This window comes from Osmerus mordax, chromosome 13 (assembly GCF_038355195.1).
Source record: "Osmerus mordax isolate fOsmMor3 chromosome 13, fOsmMor3.pri, whole genome shotgun sequence".
Taxonomy (NCBI): Eukaryota; Metazoa; Chordata; class Actinopteri; order Osmeriformes; family Osmeridae; genus Osmerus; species Osmerus mordax.
The window spans coordinates 1924365-1940956 of NC_090062.1; the positions used below are offsets into that span (position 1 = coordinate 1924365).

General features: G+C 44.5%; 1 protein-coding gene across 2 annotated transcripts in view; it reads left to right on the forward strand.

Moving 5' to 3' along the window:
- Positions 1 to 13625, forward strand: part of tcf12 (transcription factor 12) — an 81039-nt gene extending 67414 nt beyond the window's left edge. For both annotated transcript variants that reach the window (XM_067248681.1, XM_067248682.1), the window contains 8 exons: positions 1526 to 1631; positions 4230 to 4303; positions 5708 to 5899; positions 8969 to 9080; positions 9455 to 9620; positions 9731 to 9963; positions 10321 to 10474; positions 10674 to 13625. In XM_067248681.1, coding sequence (XP_067104782.1) covers positions 1526 to 1631; positions 4230 to 4303; positions 5708 to 5899; positions 8969 to 9080; positions 9455 to 9620; positions 9731 to 9963; positions 10321 to 10463 — 1026 coding nt within the window. In that variant the 3' untranslated portion in view covers positions 10464 to 10474; positions 10674 to 13625. The remainder of the gene's footprint in view (positions 1 to 1525; positions 1632 to 4229; positions 4304 to 5707; positions 5900 to 8968; positions 9081 to 9454; positions 9621 to 9730; positions 9964 to 10320; positions 10475 to 10673) is intronic.
- Positions 13626 to 16592: the final 2967 nt, after the last annotated feature.

Sequence of the window (16592 nt, forward strand, 5' to 3'; positions counted from 1 at the left end):
GTGGAGCTTCATTTGTTGTTGGTAAAATTAGTGGTGTCGCCGTTTGAATACAGCAGAAGAGGCCACGGAGGAGATGAATAGGCCGCCATACACCACAGGGTCAGGAGTTATGAAATCCCTTGAGGTTAAAATGCACACGTTTACAGGGGCCTGGTTTTTACTCTTAACATACTCAGAGAGACACAATAACTTCGGCCCTCACTGGATGCTCTGTGTTGATTGCAATACAAAGCAAGATCAGTGTTAAAATATGGTTATCAATAGTGAGTGCGTGATAAAGTATTTTCAGAAGCCAAATGCTGGAGTGCAATTTGAACCTTACTTCGAACAGAAATCCCACTGGATTTACTGTTTGTCTCTGCTAATTAGATGGAATCAAACCCTAATTCCCGGATTTCTGCATTCCCATTATAGCACCAAATATCCTCTGATGAAAGGGGGGAAAATGGGAGATGTGTTGTGTGCTTTAATCCAGCATTTGTCTAATCAAATGAAATCCCAGAGGAAGTTGAAAAGATGTAATCTCTGTGCTTCCGAGTCACTTCATCCCCCCTATGATCCAGTGATTGACATGACATCCTGAAAACTCAGTAACCTGCTCTCAAACTCGGATAACTAGGATAGTTAGTACATTAGAGACTACCTCTGCCAGGCGGTTCAGGCTATGGTGAGGTCAGTTAAAGAGAGGTGCAGCAGGGGGGTGCACCCCCTCCCCCACCTCCACCACACACACACACACACACACACACACACACATGCACACACACAACCCCATTTAACTGAAGGATTAATGATGGCTTCACTCTCTCTCCCTTTCTCTCTTTCTCTTCCTCCCTCTTGCTGTCTCATTCTAGCTCTCTCTTTCTCTCTCTCTCTCTGACTGGCATTCTCTCCCTTTTTCCCTACCCCTTCTTATCTCCAGCTACACTGCGGATTTATGCTGGAGTTGTATTGAAACACGATAGAGGGATATTCATGGTATTTGAGAGAGATTTTAGTCCCCCTTAGCCTAAACGTTCACTTGCTTTGTTGCAGTGGTTTCATTAGATCTCAAGTGAATATGTAGTTCTCTGTCCCCCTAGTAGGTGACGGTAGCAGTGATGGTGTAAGTGTTCTTCCTGCTTGCCCTCTAGTTCCAGTAAGAGCTGTGATGAGCAGGCTATGACAGTAGCTAGCGACCACAGTGGGGGGAGGGGGACTGGTTCTATGAAGGTGTCAGAGTGAATCTTGTGTTTAACACAGCTTTCTCACTTTACTGAGGACCCTGCTCACAGTTAAAGGCCCATATGTATGCACTGAGCACGTTTATGGGCTCCCTGGTAGTTAAATCCCCAGAATTGATGAGACAATTTTGGCCTGGCGCTGGCTGAGGGATGGTAACACAGGCAATAAAAAAGAAAGTATGGAGGAACGACAGGTTGGGATTTCAAAGGGTCGCATGTGCTGCCATACTGACGGATCTCTCTCTCTCTCTCTTTGTCTCCCTCTATCCCTTCCTCCAATGTTCCAATCTCTCTCTTTACAGATTTACTCTCCCGACCACACCAGCAGTAGTTTTCCATCCAACCCCTCGACCCCCGCTGACTCTCCCTCGCCCCTGACGGTCACGGCTGGTGCTGCATTGTCTGCAGGTACAGTGGTGACCCACAGCTCCCCCTCTGGAAGGGCAGGTAGAGCATCAGTTTGCAGATTCCCAAGAGATGCATCGAGAGAGAGAGAGAAAGAAAGAGAGAGAGAGAAAGGGTGAGGAAATTAAGGGCCGATATAGAGAGAAAGCGAGACTGCCAGAAAAGGGACGTCCCGGTGTGTTGTTTTAGTGGGCAGTTGTTCCTCATGTGATGATGTACTGGCGACAGCTGTCCCGCGTACCCCCCCCCCCCCCCCACGTTCTCCCCCCCCCGTCATCGACCTCAGCTGTTGCCCTGGCCCGTGGACAGCTGTCCCCCCCCACAGACCAGGCTGCAAATGGGCCTCATCTATCTGACAGAGGGGGGCAGGGGGGCGGCCGTGACTCAGCTGACGAGGTGGCCCATATCGGCCTCACACAGGGGGGATCCCCTCTCTCTCTCCAGACAGGCACCCGGACCTTCATAACACGGACCTGTCACATGATGCATGCCTCTTTCTGGAGGCTGACACCACAGTCATTTGGGTGTGGTTTGTTCGTTATAGCTGATAAAGAAACACAAACGATAAGAAATGACAATACGTGTGTGTGTGTGGACTGTTTCTGTTCTGTCAAGAGGATTTGTCTGGATCGCTGTCCCCCCCCCCCACCCCCAGATAAAAAACACAAAGTTACTGCAGTTTGAGAGGGGAAGTTGGATGACTGAAAATATGTTTATTCATTTTTATAACTGAGAGGTTCTAAATGAAGGCCGGTGCATCATTTGGCTTGAGGTCGAGACGGAGCTAGAATGCACCCATCTGTTCATTAGGCACAGATACTGCCTATTTATCCAGGCTGGTGTGTTCAATTAGCCTGGCCCTACAACAGAGTCCAGAGCCTCAGACTCATTTATCATACGAGCCAGCCTCAGCCCCAGCCTCAGCCGTAGTCTCAGCCCAAGACCCAGCCTCAATCTTAGTCTCAGCCCCAGCCTCAGCTCGGAGAGCCTCATGAGAGGCTCTTGCCTGATTCACACCAGAGAGAAAGCTGAGGCACAACATTGAGGCCCCTTCATTTCCTGTGCCAAAGTAGCTTTTAATAGCCTGTTAATTAAAGTCTGCTTTTCCAGGCGATGTGTAGAGTAAGGCTCCCTGATACACGTCGACTAGGGTGCTGGATGGGTGTGCTTCACTGTTTTGGAGGATGGATCAGTGGAAAGTCCTACCCTAAACAGTACCCCAAGGTCCAAGCAAGATGTTATCCTAATGTTTGTCAGAAACAAACCGATGGTATTTATCTCCCCGCCCCTCCTCCTCCCTCCCTCTATCTCTCACTCTCTCTACAACATTATATTTTGGGAGAAGCAGTTGAAAATGAGGTCCGCTCTAACAGCTTTTGACAAAAAGCTTAAATAACAGAGAGGCAACCTAAACACAGTCCCCATGTGGAAATTGTGCTACAGTGTGTACTCTCCTCTGCTCCAGTATGTGGGCTGGCCTGAGCTTGGCTGGGCTTCAGTGTAATGGAGACCAGACGGTGCTCCGTCAGCCCAGAGCTTGGCTCACTAACACTGCCTAATATAAATAACCTGGGACATTTCCTTATTGTCAGAGTCCATTAAGGACAGTCAAACTATTTTCATTTATAAACCACAAGCTTGGCATAATGCATTACCTCATGTTGCACTGTGTTTGCTCGGTGGTAGTGGACTGTGTGGATCTGGATAAAGGAACTGGACCAGAATGTTCTATCTGAGGAGCAGATGTGAATTCCTTTTATTTCACACTAATTTTGGGCCCAATCAGACAGACACTTTTTACTGAGCACGTTTTATGTACTGATTGTAATTACTTCCACATACAGTTCATAATACCCTTGATTTATATCCAAGTTAAGTTTTTTCTACAAAAAGAAACCCATTAATTTGATCTTTTGAGAATTTGTTTGGATTCTAGCTGCCTTGTCTTTGTCATATTCAGAATTTAGAACGGAAAGTTTTGGTCAGGCCTCAGTGTCATCCTTGGACTGGATCTTCTGGCATTCAAGAAGGTTGTTAGTCTCATGTATAGTATTACCCTGCCCCGGCATGTGATTGGTTGCTTAGAATGTCAACTTCATTTTCTTCCAATCATACCAGGTTTAGGTTGTCAGCGGATCAGTGCACCAGTGGACACTTCTCTGCTGTATTCTGGAAAGTTCTAGACTTCTGGAAAGACGACCATTGTCCATGGAGGAGCCCTGTCAGGGGAAGACATCCCCGGCAGGGCCTTATCAGTGCTCACATTGTTCCCCAGGCATTTTTAGCCATTAGCTCATTAATGAGCGGATGTAGCGCCAGTCCCAGTGTGCTGTTGGAGCCGTCCACCCACTGTCTCATGTTACAGGATGCAGCCCGGGTCGGCAGGAAATGATGTAGGCGAACCCCCAAAGATGACAATACCTCTCAGCGGGCAAAAGCAGAGAGCAGACAGGATGTGATTGCGTGTTATGACTGCCTGGTGGCTTGTATGTTTCAGCAGAATGGAGCAGGATGCAGTTTTCCGTCGCCGGCCATGTTGTGTTGACAGGGTCATGTCAGGTGATTAACCGTGACTCTCCTTTCCTGTCTGCCTCCTCCCAGGTACCAACCAGTGGTCCAGAGATGGGAGCCAGAACCCCTCGTCTCCAAACTACGAAAACTCTCTGCACTCACTGGTAAGGTCCCCTCTGTCTCCTCCCTGCCCCTGTCTGGTCCCACCCACAACATGCTGAGCACCTTTTAATGGACACTCTCTCAGTAGATGGGTTTCTCTGGAGGGCAGGGGTAGCATTACACGGAGATTCCTGGCTGACAAATGTGGAGGAGTCTGTGAGAGTGGGGGGGTGGCAACGCTGAACAATACCCGTCCCTTGGGGCGTGTCCACTGCCATCTGTCCCAGTCTCTATGGTCCAGGGTGGGGATAGGAGGAGTGGGGTTCAAGTTATGGGGGCTAGGGGCTTGGCAGCTGTTGCCCTGAACCACTGTTTAAGGATTCCTGTGCTGTCTTTGGACCACAGCACAGCCAGGGAACAACCTTCACCTCTACACCCCTCCCACCCCAACACTCACTTCACACAATCAGACCGCTTGGGGTGGGGGTCAATATTTACAGTACCTAATGGTTCTGTGTGCTTCTTGCCATGGATCTTCAGTTTGAGTGACTGAGTGTGTTGGTGTGAAGGGGGTTGGGAGGGAGGGCTGGGACACCAGAGTAGTGGACTGGCTCATAGGATAGGTCAGAGGTCATTGCCAAACCAATATGGAACAAATGTTTCTATCTGACTCTTTCTTTATCTTTCCTTTCTACCTGTCTTACCCTGTCCACCTCATTGGTATCTCTAAGTCTGTCGCTGATGATGATCTATTCTCATATGCTTTCCTGTTCCTGTCTGACTTTGCCAGAAAAACAGAGTTCACCAGCAGCTTCATGAGCATCTCCAGGATGCTATGTCTTTCTTAAAGGATGTCTGCGAGGTACTCCTGCCCTTTAGACCCAGGCTTCTCTTTACTCATCCTTCTGTTTTTACCAGTTTTTTTCCTCACAAGCCAGACCTCAGTTTACATGTATTTGCAGTATATTTTTTTCTTCTTTTTTTGGCCACTTCTTTTATTTGGGTTTGGCGTGTGTTTTTTTCATTTTTTTTCATTATTATTATTTTTTCTTCATTTTTGGGGTTTTTGTTTGTTCATTTCTATTTTGCCATTTCAGCTTGTACTAATCATCTTAGGAGAGTCATAAGACGCTTAATACCAAATTAATAGTCATGGTACTCAAAATGACTGGGGCTCAGTTTTCTGGGGGTTAGACTTAAACGAAAGCACATGTCTGCTCTGAATACATCCCTCATTCTCCACCTCAGGTTGAAATGGCTCAACTCCATGCCTTTTATGATCGTCTATGATTGTTTCTTTACTGCCTCTGTTATCCATGTGGTGTCTTTTTTTCCTTCGCCCAAGACCACACCATCAAATCTGTGTCCTCAATTTTTGCTCGTAATGTGCTTATATTAAGCTGCTCTGTCCTTCTTTCTCCCCTCCTCCCCCGCGCCCCTCTCTTCATCCCTCTTGGTGCTCCCAGTCTCGGATGGAGGATCGCCTGGACAGACTGGACGATGCCATCCTCGTCCTGAGGAACCATGCCGTGGGCTCCACCGCCAGTCTGCCCAGCGACATACACAGCCTGCTGGGACAAGCACACAATGGACCAATAGCAGCCATCGGAGCCAGCTTCCCTGCTTCTGGGTTGGGTGGCAGTCGGACGGCAGCGATGGTAGGAGTTATCTAACGTGAACGAAGGGAAACGATGTGGAGTTTTTCCAGTGTTTAGGAGACTGAACGCAGTGACCATTGGGGAGCATTTTGTGTTTCAACACATGAGTGATTGCGCATACATCTCTCATTTATTTTCTTAATGAAGAGGTGCGTGGTTTTGCGCTGTGCTTCTCCAAAAACACCAATAAACCAGCTCAGATACCACCTGTTCAAAATGGGCTGTTGCCATGTGCAAAAATTGAGCCGTTTTCCACAGAGAGCAGTTTAACTTATACTCACATACTTTCCATGTGTGTAATGGTTGGCTCAAGACTCTCTCTCAATGAGAAAGGCACCACGTAAAAAGAAAACCAGGCAAAAGGGAGTGCTTTGGTCTGGAAAGTGTTGGTGTAGAACAGTCCTGTGAGTGCTACAGACAGGGACTCCTGGGAAACTGGGGAATGCAAGTCTTAGAGCAAACCCTGCTGTATTCCCTCATCCTCCATCTCAGCTATTTCATTTTGAAAAGGAACAGGATTTAAGCACATCTGTAGTGGAAGTTGCAACAGTGGAAGCCAGTTCTACATTAATCCCTAGGTGATGGGAAAATCATTTGAGACATATTTTTGGGGTGAAATTTCTGAATGAATCCTGGCATGGTGGGATTAAGATTCTATCAGATTAAATTTATTCTCTACACTCAGAGAGGGGATGGGACAAAGGAGGACAGAAACATGGTCAGCACGCTCTTGCTGAGCTAGAAACAAACTCAGTAAATACTACCCGCTGGCTGTAGCTTCTAGAAGCTATAATGGATTGTGTTTGTGATTTGTGCTGAAATTCATCAAACATAATTTGGATCGTAGTTTGACTTGTGGTCTTAGCTGCTTCTGCGGAAACCAATGACACTTGACCAATGTCCCCTTGGCCAACAATAATTTGTTGTTTCAGTGTGTTTTAAATGTGTCTTTTAGATGTCTTGTTGCTGTTGCCACGTGCACGGTAAGATCTCTGTAGAAAGAAGAAAATGAAGCATGGTGGTCGATTTTTTTTCCACAGAGCTTTTTGCTACTGGCGTAGTGCTACTTGGAACTCTCCAAGTTGTATTTTCTGGTGTGCAACAAAATAGCTTTTTAGTAGCACGTCAGTGGTTCCGTCATTCCTAAGTGGAGGGTGGTGAGCGGGCTACGGGGGGTAGGTTCTATGGTGGTGGTTGTGGTGGGCTGTGACTGGAAGAGGCGGACAGTGAGGGAACTTGCTGTGTCTGCACCGACACACAGCTTCCTCTGTGAGAGAGAGTTGAGCTCAGACCCTAACAGATCTGCTCTGACAAGGCCCTGCCGCCTCCACAGGGCCCAGCCACAGGCTTTAGCTCAGGCAGCCCCCTGCCCTCCCCTCCTCTCACCACCTCTCGCTGAGCAGCTCAGGAGATGTGAATGGTTGGAAGCGTGCTTCTGAGGCCACAGCAACTCACCCTCAGCTGTATGGTAATCAGGCCCAGCCAGGAAAATGGCAGCGTTCTTCCCTGGGCAGAACCCCAGCTCCACTCCTCCCCCTCTAGACAAAGAGCTATTTGGACACCTGTTGATAGAGCAGCGGAGATTAGCGTTCTGGTGACGGGGTGGGGGGTTGGGAAGGAGGGAGGGAGGGACGGGGTGAGGGGTGGGGGGGCAGTGGGGTTAACAGAGGCTAAGAGTGACTAGGGATCACATTCCGCAAGAAAAGTGGAAGATGTCACCCCGTCCACCACCACCATGGCCAACCACCCCCCCCCCCCCCTTTTCCAGAAAAGAAACCAGATAGCTGGGGAACATGTGGTGAGGAGAGGAGGGGCAATGTGGTCTGGCATGGCGGGAGAAGCCTGGCTCACTACGAATGTGGAAGCCAAAACAGGGAAATGGTCAGGCTTCGAATAGCTTGTATTGTTTGTGTCTTGAATTAGAACAGAGAAAGAGACACATCCTCATAGTAGAAGAGAAATGCACGTCAAACCGCAGTTAACTGTGACAAAGCAAATTGTATCTGAGAACAGAGGCAGATGGATATATGTTCATATTTAGTTAGTCTTATGATGCTATTGATTAAAGTTAAGCAAACTAAAGCAGTTCCCAACATCAGTAGAAATCAATCATCAGGAATGCTTACAAACAAGTCTCTGTTGTTTAACCTTTGACTCATTGATAGGGTTGGATATCATTTTTTTCACAATAACGTTACCAAAACGATACTTTTAAAATGGTACTGGTGACTAAACAGTGCCTGAACCGCTACTTTAAAAAAAGATAGCCACAAAAAGACGTTGGATGACATTAAAGAAAGGCTTTTTCATAGATAATTTTTTCTTTAAATTGAACAATATTTATAAAGTTTAAAGTATATTTAAATATATAAATATAAGTAAATACAAAACCCAACAAATTCACAATAGAACCTAAGCCACCTAACCCAGCTGCAATAATTGAACACTAAAAAACTGTTACAATACTAATAACAGCAAAGCAGTCGATATTATGAGATTATTCTTGGCATCTGTAATAACCTAATACCATATTACAAATGACATGTTAGCATGTATAGACAAAATGTGATTTTCATATAGGTACCAAACCCTTCTCATTGACCCAGCTGTACTGTACTAAAACGATTGTTACTGTAGTATAGGTGTGCAGTCTAACACTTTAGTATAGTGAATGTGCAAGATATATGCCAAAAGCAAATATTGCAGTATTTTACAGTACCTGCATAGTGATGTATGTCCATGTGCCTTATCCTTGACTTGTCTTAGCAAATCTGTCTTTCGGAGCTCAGAGCCAAAAGCTACAAGGTTACCTTTTCTGTTTTTGAACTGCGTTCCATTTTAGAGGGAAGGTCAGTATATAGTTGACGAGAATTTTTTTTTGCTTTAGAAGTCTGAGAGATTTATCTCAGGGACAGATCTGTGTTTGAATGTCCTCGTACACCTCAGAGACTATCACACTCAGCCTAGCACATATTGAGATGTTTCTTGGCTCCTCTCTGACTGACCTTCACCTCTTCCTCCTCCTCTTCCTCCTCCTCTTCCTCCTCCTCCTGGGTGTTGTGTTGACAGGGTGGGGCCCACCGTGACGAGGCTGGCGGTCTGAACAGCAGCCATGGAGGCCTGGCTGGGGGAGGGTCCACTTCCAGCGCTGAGCTCAACCACCAAGTAGAAACCTTCAGAGGTGAGACACTCTCCACTTCCCTCCAACCAGCCCATGACTGTATGCTCTTCTCAAACTGACTGACCTCATGTCATAATCATGCTGGTGCATGGGCGGAAATATATATAACGTAATTAAGTCATTTCAGTATCAATAATGTGCAGTGAAGGCACTTGTGCTGATTATATAATAAGTGTTTTAAGTTAAACATAAGTTTTGCAGCACAACTTCTCTGTGTAATTGTGCCCCCCAAAGTAGATTTTTGCCCCTCTACTGGCATACTGTCTTCTGGTGATGAAACATAGAGGACGTTTGTGTGCCATACGTTTCTGGAAGGGACGCTAGCGTGTATGTGTTAAGCAGTGTGAGATGCCATGCTGGTGTGTTTGTGGCAGGTCTGGCTGCAGGTCTGGCGGGCCAGGTGGCCGCTGCCCTAGAGCTGAAGATGGAGAGTCAGGACAAGGAGGACATGCACGACAACCACTCCTCCGACGACCTCAAGTCAGACGACGAGAGCGACAGAAGAGACGTCAAGACTCCCCGAGGAGGCACCCGGACGAGGTACCACGCACACACACACACACCTCACTGATACCACCACAGCAGGAACGAGACCTGTATCCCTCTCAGGGTCTCACCTCTCTGGGTCTCTCTCTCTCTCCCGCCTGCAGCAGCATCAATGAGGACGAGGACCTGAACCCAGAGCAGAAGGCCGAGCGGGAGCGCGAGAGGAGGATGGCCAACAACGCCCGCGAGCGTCTGAGGGTGCGCGACATCAACGAGGCCTTCAAGGAGCTGGGCCGCATGTGCCAGCTCCACCTGAAGAGCGAGAAGCCCCAGACCAAGCTGCTGATCCTCCACCAGGCCGTGGCCGTCATCCTCAGCCTGGAGCAGCAAGTCCGAGGTTAGGGTCTCCCCTCTCTCACGCCTCTCTCTCTCTCCCTCTCTCTCTCTCTCTCTCTCTCTCTCTCTCTCTCTCTCTCTCTCTCTCTCTCTCTCTCTCTCTCTCTCCCTCTCTCTCTCTCTCTCTCTCCCTCTCCCTCTCTCTCTCTCTCCTGTCTCTCTCTCTCTCTCACAAGACAGGGCCAGTTCAGACGCTGTTGTGAGCAGAGGGGGCGAACGCGGCGCAGAGAGAGAGAAGGAGAGGGAAATGTCCGGATGCCTGCCACGATGGAGAGAGTCAGAGAGAATAGTGCTGCGTTGTGTTTTCTCGTTTGTGTCTCAGTCCATCTCTTTTTTTCTTTGCTTTTCACCCTCGCAGAGCGAAACCTGAACCCAAAAGCGGCCTGCCTTAAGAGGAGGGAAGAAGAAAAGGTGTCTGGGGTCTCTGGAGACCCCCAGCAAGCCCATCCAGCGGTCCACCCCAGCCTCACAGACACATCCAACCCCATGGGACACCTGTGAGGAGCATTCAGGTACAGCCATCTTCTGGACACCGCCCCACACACTATCACACTGTGGAGATACACCGCTTCAGTCATTGCTGTGAACAAGCCACTTTCAGCTTGAAACACTTGGATGGGATAGTTGCTTGACATATGGATTGCTGGATAGCTTTGTGTTTTTGTTGCTGTAGCTCCATCTCTGATGTTATTCCTGTTTGTTGCCTTGCAGATCAAAGTGATCCAGATCAATTATGTAAGATTTGAGGACCTTGCTTCCCAATGGCAGACAGGACTCACAGTTTGTGACACAAATTGGAGGAGACAGACCACTTGAAGCTAAACTCCAGACTAACACAATCCTGAGATTGAAGACAACCCTGTGTCCAGGTCCCTGTGAAGGCGGCCCTCAGCAAAACTCTGCCCACTAGAAAAACTTCAGCACATATCACTGTCTGCAAGCAGCGTTGTCGCATCTGAACGATCAGAGACTGTCGCGATCTCCTCCACCCCCCATGTGGAAGTTGCCTTGTGCCTAAACTGAATTGACGAATGCATTGTAACAGCAATTGTTTTTGTTTTTGTGTTTTGTATTCATTTTTTTCTATTTATTATGTTACTGAGCTATAAAGTTTATGTTTCTAAAGGGAAAGCTATGAAAATTGCTTTGAGAAGCCTGTGGCTGTTCGGTTGATCTACAGTTTGCCAGTGTCACTCATACAGCCCAGCCCTCCAGCATGGCTAGTCTAGTGTGAGCCTGATCTAAGGGAATGATACTCAGGCACTGAGAAAGATGCAAATTAATATATGTTTATGCCCAACTGCAAAAGAATTGGCGCTTCTGAGCGTTCAAAGACTTAAGTCTAAAAAAGATAAGTTACTCACGTATATTTATTTCTATTCATTCCGCAATGAACAGCATGGCTAACCAAAACTACCTACTCATGAGTGTGTTCAGTCTTTTATGTTACTGAATTTGAAGAGTGCTGACCATGAGTGGTGTGATCTTACCAGTGGGACTACAGGCCGTAGTACACTAGCTTGGACACCATTAGTCTCTGTGTTGAAGGAGACAGAGCTGTGGCAAACTTTAGTTTTCCTGAACAGTCAGATACAGGCTTATCGTGTTTATTCTCCCTAGCGAGCAAGTCCGATAAAGAGAGCAAACCATTCACAGGCCGTAGCATTCCCTGCATACTTCTTAGTGTCTTAACTAAAGGAAAAGAGGGACTTCACTGCCCATCGATTCCTTTGCCATATAGTGTTAAACGTAAGCATATTTCTGATGTTGCAGTTTATTTTCTATGATAGCATATGGGCTTTGGTTATGCTATTAGTTAGTCATGCTTAGGACTTCTGTCCTGAAGTTTCTTCTGTTTGTGATTGGCTAGTGCTGTCTCATCAGATATATTTTAGTGAAGAAGTAGAAACAAAACGATGACCACAATATCACCTGGCCTGAAAGAACGTATCACTTTCTTTTCTTTCTGTTAATAAAGAAATAAAAGTAACAAAAAAGCATTATTCAAAATAATCACAATTTATATGTTTATTTGTAACTGTATACAACTCATGTTTCTAGGCTTTGTCGTAAAGCATATGATGTCCAATGTGAAGTAGCAGAGAGAAACTTTTTAAGTGATTTAGAATGGCTCTGTTTTGATCAAAGCAGTAAAGTACTTTAATACAGTGAGCCTCAGTGCGTGGATGGAAGGGTAATGGCTAGACTAGATGCTTCATGAATTCACATGTTGTTGGTCAATTGGTCCTGCAGGCTGGTGCCACATTAAACGAAAGCAGTTTTGAGCACGATTTCCTTGTTTCTTTTTACGTTGCGGATAAAGAACATTGGTCGCCGATTTAATTTGTTTGTGTGCATGTTTTTTTCTCCTTTTTTAAGTCTCTTTTGGTCTTAAATCTTGCTTTATATTCCATTTATTTATTTATATATTGTCTTCCATTATCACCTTCCCTTAAAACAAGACTGACACATCCAGTATTCTGTAAAAAATAAAATAAAATAGAACAAAGGATGCCACTGAATACCATCCCAAGAGTTTCATATTACAACAACACTCATTTGTGATAAACTTGGGATCCCTTATTGTCATGTTTCTTTCTGACTGTATGTGGCCTTGTTCTTCATTTCAGTATTCATGAGTTTGTATTCATGTTGCTGGCAGACTTTGATTGAGGTTATAATGTATGTCACTGCCTGCTCTCATTTTCCCTATTTTTTTTCTGTTGTCTGTTTCTTTGCTCCTCTGTTGGCTTTGTTAGACTTTGCTGTATTCCCAGATGCTTTCCCTCGTATAATATATGAAGAAAAAAAGAAAAGACAAAAAAAACATTTGGCTTATTTTTCAATGTAGTTATTAGTCTTTTATACAATAATATTGTAAGAACATTTCTTGAATTTAAAATATTACTCTTTTTAGATTTTTGAAATCAAAGTTTTGAGTAAAAAGTTTCTTACTTTATTTTACTATATTAGACAGTAAATATGTACGGTTATTTACCATAACCTGTCTATTATTATCTGAAATTTACAAATAGCATCCTGAGAACATAGTAGGGTTGTAGCTCGCAGTCTAGTATGAGGTATTGTACGAGCTCCCGATTCCTGAAGGTGTGCTCTCCATCTGTGTCCATCTTCAGTTTTCATTGTTGGTTGATAAAAGATTTGTTCTTGTGTCAAATATTTCAAGGTATTGTTGATGCACATCAAAAACCAGCAGTGAGAAGTTGAATTTTCTGTCCCTGTAACAGAAATCACAATATGTATATAACATTTATGTAGCAATAAATGTGCCATCTTTTTTAAGAAAATTGTATGTGGATTTATTTCCCTCTCTGGGTGACACCAGTCTTTCTGTTTCCATCTTTTTCTGTTCTTTCTCTTCATGCTGTTTTGTGATTGTACCATGAAAATGCATGTGCTGGTAAAGTGCATTAGGTTACGTTCAAGTATAATTTTCACAGAAGCTCCTGAAAGAAAAACTGTCCTTCCTTGCCAGATTCTGTCCTCAGAAGACTTTTCTACAGTGGATCTAGGCCAAATGAGGAACTGAGCACAAGAGTGTTTTATAGTCTGTAAATCATTTTTAAAACACTATCAGTGGACCATTGTAGACTGTATGAAAAGTACTATGGAATATATGTTTCTATTTTTAATAAAGTGTAATAGCAGTGCACATCTGCTGTCGTCTCAAATGCTTCTTTTGTTCTTGAACAATTAGTGACGATGAAATGTTAATCTATGTTTTTCAACCATACAGAGTTAACATGAGAGGCGGGAAAGGGGTTCAGGTTTAAATTTGAAATATTTTTATTTTCCAAAATGAAACTATGAACATGCCCAAAGCATTTATGCAAAGCTATTATAAAGATGACATGTTGGAAGACTAATATATTTACAGATCAGGAAATGGCTTTTGCTGGATGTCAAATCATGGAGAAGTCACCTGCACATATTAAATTCTAATATAAATCAGTCCTCCTTGTCCAATTAAAAGACATACTCTAAATCCAAGAACTTGTCCCAGAACATCTGCAGCAAATTATCCCGCTGAAAGTGTGAGTGGAAGAATAGTCCTTGTTTCCTTACAGGTTTCCATCCAAGTTCAGTGCTCTGGTGGAGGTGGCAGTCTAAAGAGAAATCGCTGACTGCCAAAACTCTGTGACCAGCTATTCATTCTAAGTAAATCTTGACTGTCGTCTTTCAAATATGTACTATCAAAAGTATAGTATTTGGGACGGGGTGAAGAGTGTAAAATACAAATAATACTGTGTGTGTGTGTCTGTGTGTGTGTGTGTGTGTGTGTGTGTGTGTGTGTGTGTGTGTTTGTGTGTGTCGGTGTGTATGTGTTTATTCTATCTGCTTTTATCATGCCCGGGAGTGTTTATTTGCGGTCAGCATGTTTTCTACAAGAGTGGGACCACCATGTTTGAAAGCTACTTCCTGTGGGTCTGGCTGCCTGTGAGTGAGGCATGGTGGGCTTGCTGAAAGACAGGTCTTGGCTCACATCTCTGGAGCCTAACCAAAGGGCCTACTGCCATACTGAAGATCTGACTATGTGGGTGTGTGCCTGTGTGTGCATGTGTGTGTATGCATGTGTGTCTGTCTGTCTGTCTGTCTTTGTCTGTATGTCCATACTTTACATTGTTCAGCATACAATGGACGTATAGACGATATTTTTTGGGGTGCTTTTTGTCAATTTACTTCCTTGTCCCACATAACCCACAGGTGAAACTCTCATTGGAAACATACAAGCTGTTTCCAAGCTTGTATGTATGTGACAAGCACAATGTCTTATCCCTTAACACATCTCACAGCAATTGTGATTCGCAAACCATTGAGGATAATTGCCAATGATATCATGAAAAAGGTGGAAACATGTCATAAAAGCACAGAACAAAAGCCACACGCAGACAGAAACACACACACTTTACAATCACATGAGTCAACTTGACTGTGACCTCACTCCACATCCATTGTGTGTTCCATTGGCACTCCAAAATGCCTGCAGTTCCTCTCACCCAGGGTCAGACAGCGCACTCTACTGAGCATGCCTGAAGGTCCCAGCTGCGGCGCCTCAGTGGAGAACAGAGCCCCCATTGTGTTGGGCTGTAACACGACACAGCACCAGAGAGCTCAGATTAAAGGCTGTGGTGCTGTACAGTGCTCCCACTCCCACGGACACAGAAATGAAAACACAGCGGGCCACAACAAAGAGAGAGGGGCAGCTGGGGCCTCAAATAGAATGTAGGCTGATGCCCTTTCCTGTCCTCCCCGACGAGGAGCATGAAACAACTTTGATTTTGAAATTCCTTCATGTCCTTGTGTGAGAATACTCAATGCCATAGACTTTGGCAGTGTGTATCGGAACAAGGACATATTTTCTTTTAAGGTTCATATCAGCCGGAGAGAGACAACGATTTTGAAAAACTGCAATAGATGAAGGGGATTAGAGCTAAGGAAGAGGTTTGTATGGGTTACACTTAGGATTAACTGAGCTCAACTGTAAATCATGGACTTATGCAGTGTACCACATTCAAAAGAATGTATTAAACTAGTACAAGTGAAGGAGATCAAACCTCTAGCATCATCAGACACCCTTTAACTTCAGATATAAGCTTCTGGTTAGGTTTAGCCCCCCTTTCCATCCCAGACATACACAATGCGAACCTATTGCAAAACAAATGCAAGTAGGTCTAGTAAAGTTGGAGTAGAGCTCTAGAACAGAATGGCATTAGAACAAATATGAAATGAAAGTAGAACAGTTGGAGCTTTTACCTCTGAATATCCCAGATACAGTATAAGCATTGTTATGTTCGAAATACTTTATTAAATCTGTTGTGTGAATGCTTTATATTTGGAACCTTTATTGTGATATGAAGCTTTATTAGAATACTGAGCAATTCAATACAGCTTTATTTACTGTAGCCTACTGTCCAATAGCCTATTAACAGCCTAGGTTAAGGCTCAAATAACTGTTGCCATTGTTGAACAATTTTATAAGTAGAGGATACGCTATTAGTAGATTAATATTTGATTCATCATGCGGGAATTGCACGTTGCATAAATGTGTAAATGCATAGCTTTTACAGTAATCTACAGATTTCACCGCAAAATAACATTGTTGTGTTTACCCACTAGATGACGCTATCGGTCAGAGCTTTGCAAAGTAGCCAATCTACATATCACACATACAAAATCATTCTTGTAAACAAAAGCTTTGAGTGCAGAGTGGAGAAGTTTTGTGTTTTTTTAATCGGTTATCTTAAACTGTAATCTTTGGAAGTGAAATAGTTTTTCTATTCCAGAACTGTGTTATTCATAACATTTACAAATCATATTTAAATCAGTCATCATTAACATAGATAGTTTTGGATAATGAAATTATTTGGTATATGATTTAAATTATTGTATTTCACTGATACAAAAGACTTGTTTTTGTGACACGTAATAATGTAACGTGTAATTTAACAACAGTTGCAATCTTGTGATCCACCATGGTCAAACAGGTTAGCCGAGTCCCACTGGGTTTTGATTGTGAAAGAGTGTTCGGGCGTTTAGATGGGCGGGTTTGTGTAGCTCTTAGCAGGGGGCGGGGCATAGATGCGCTTTAGGCGTCGTTCTAAACTGTGC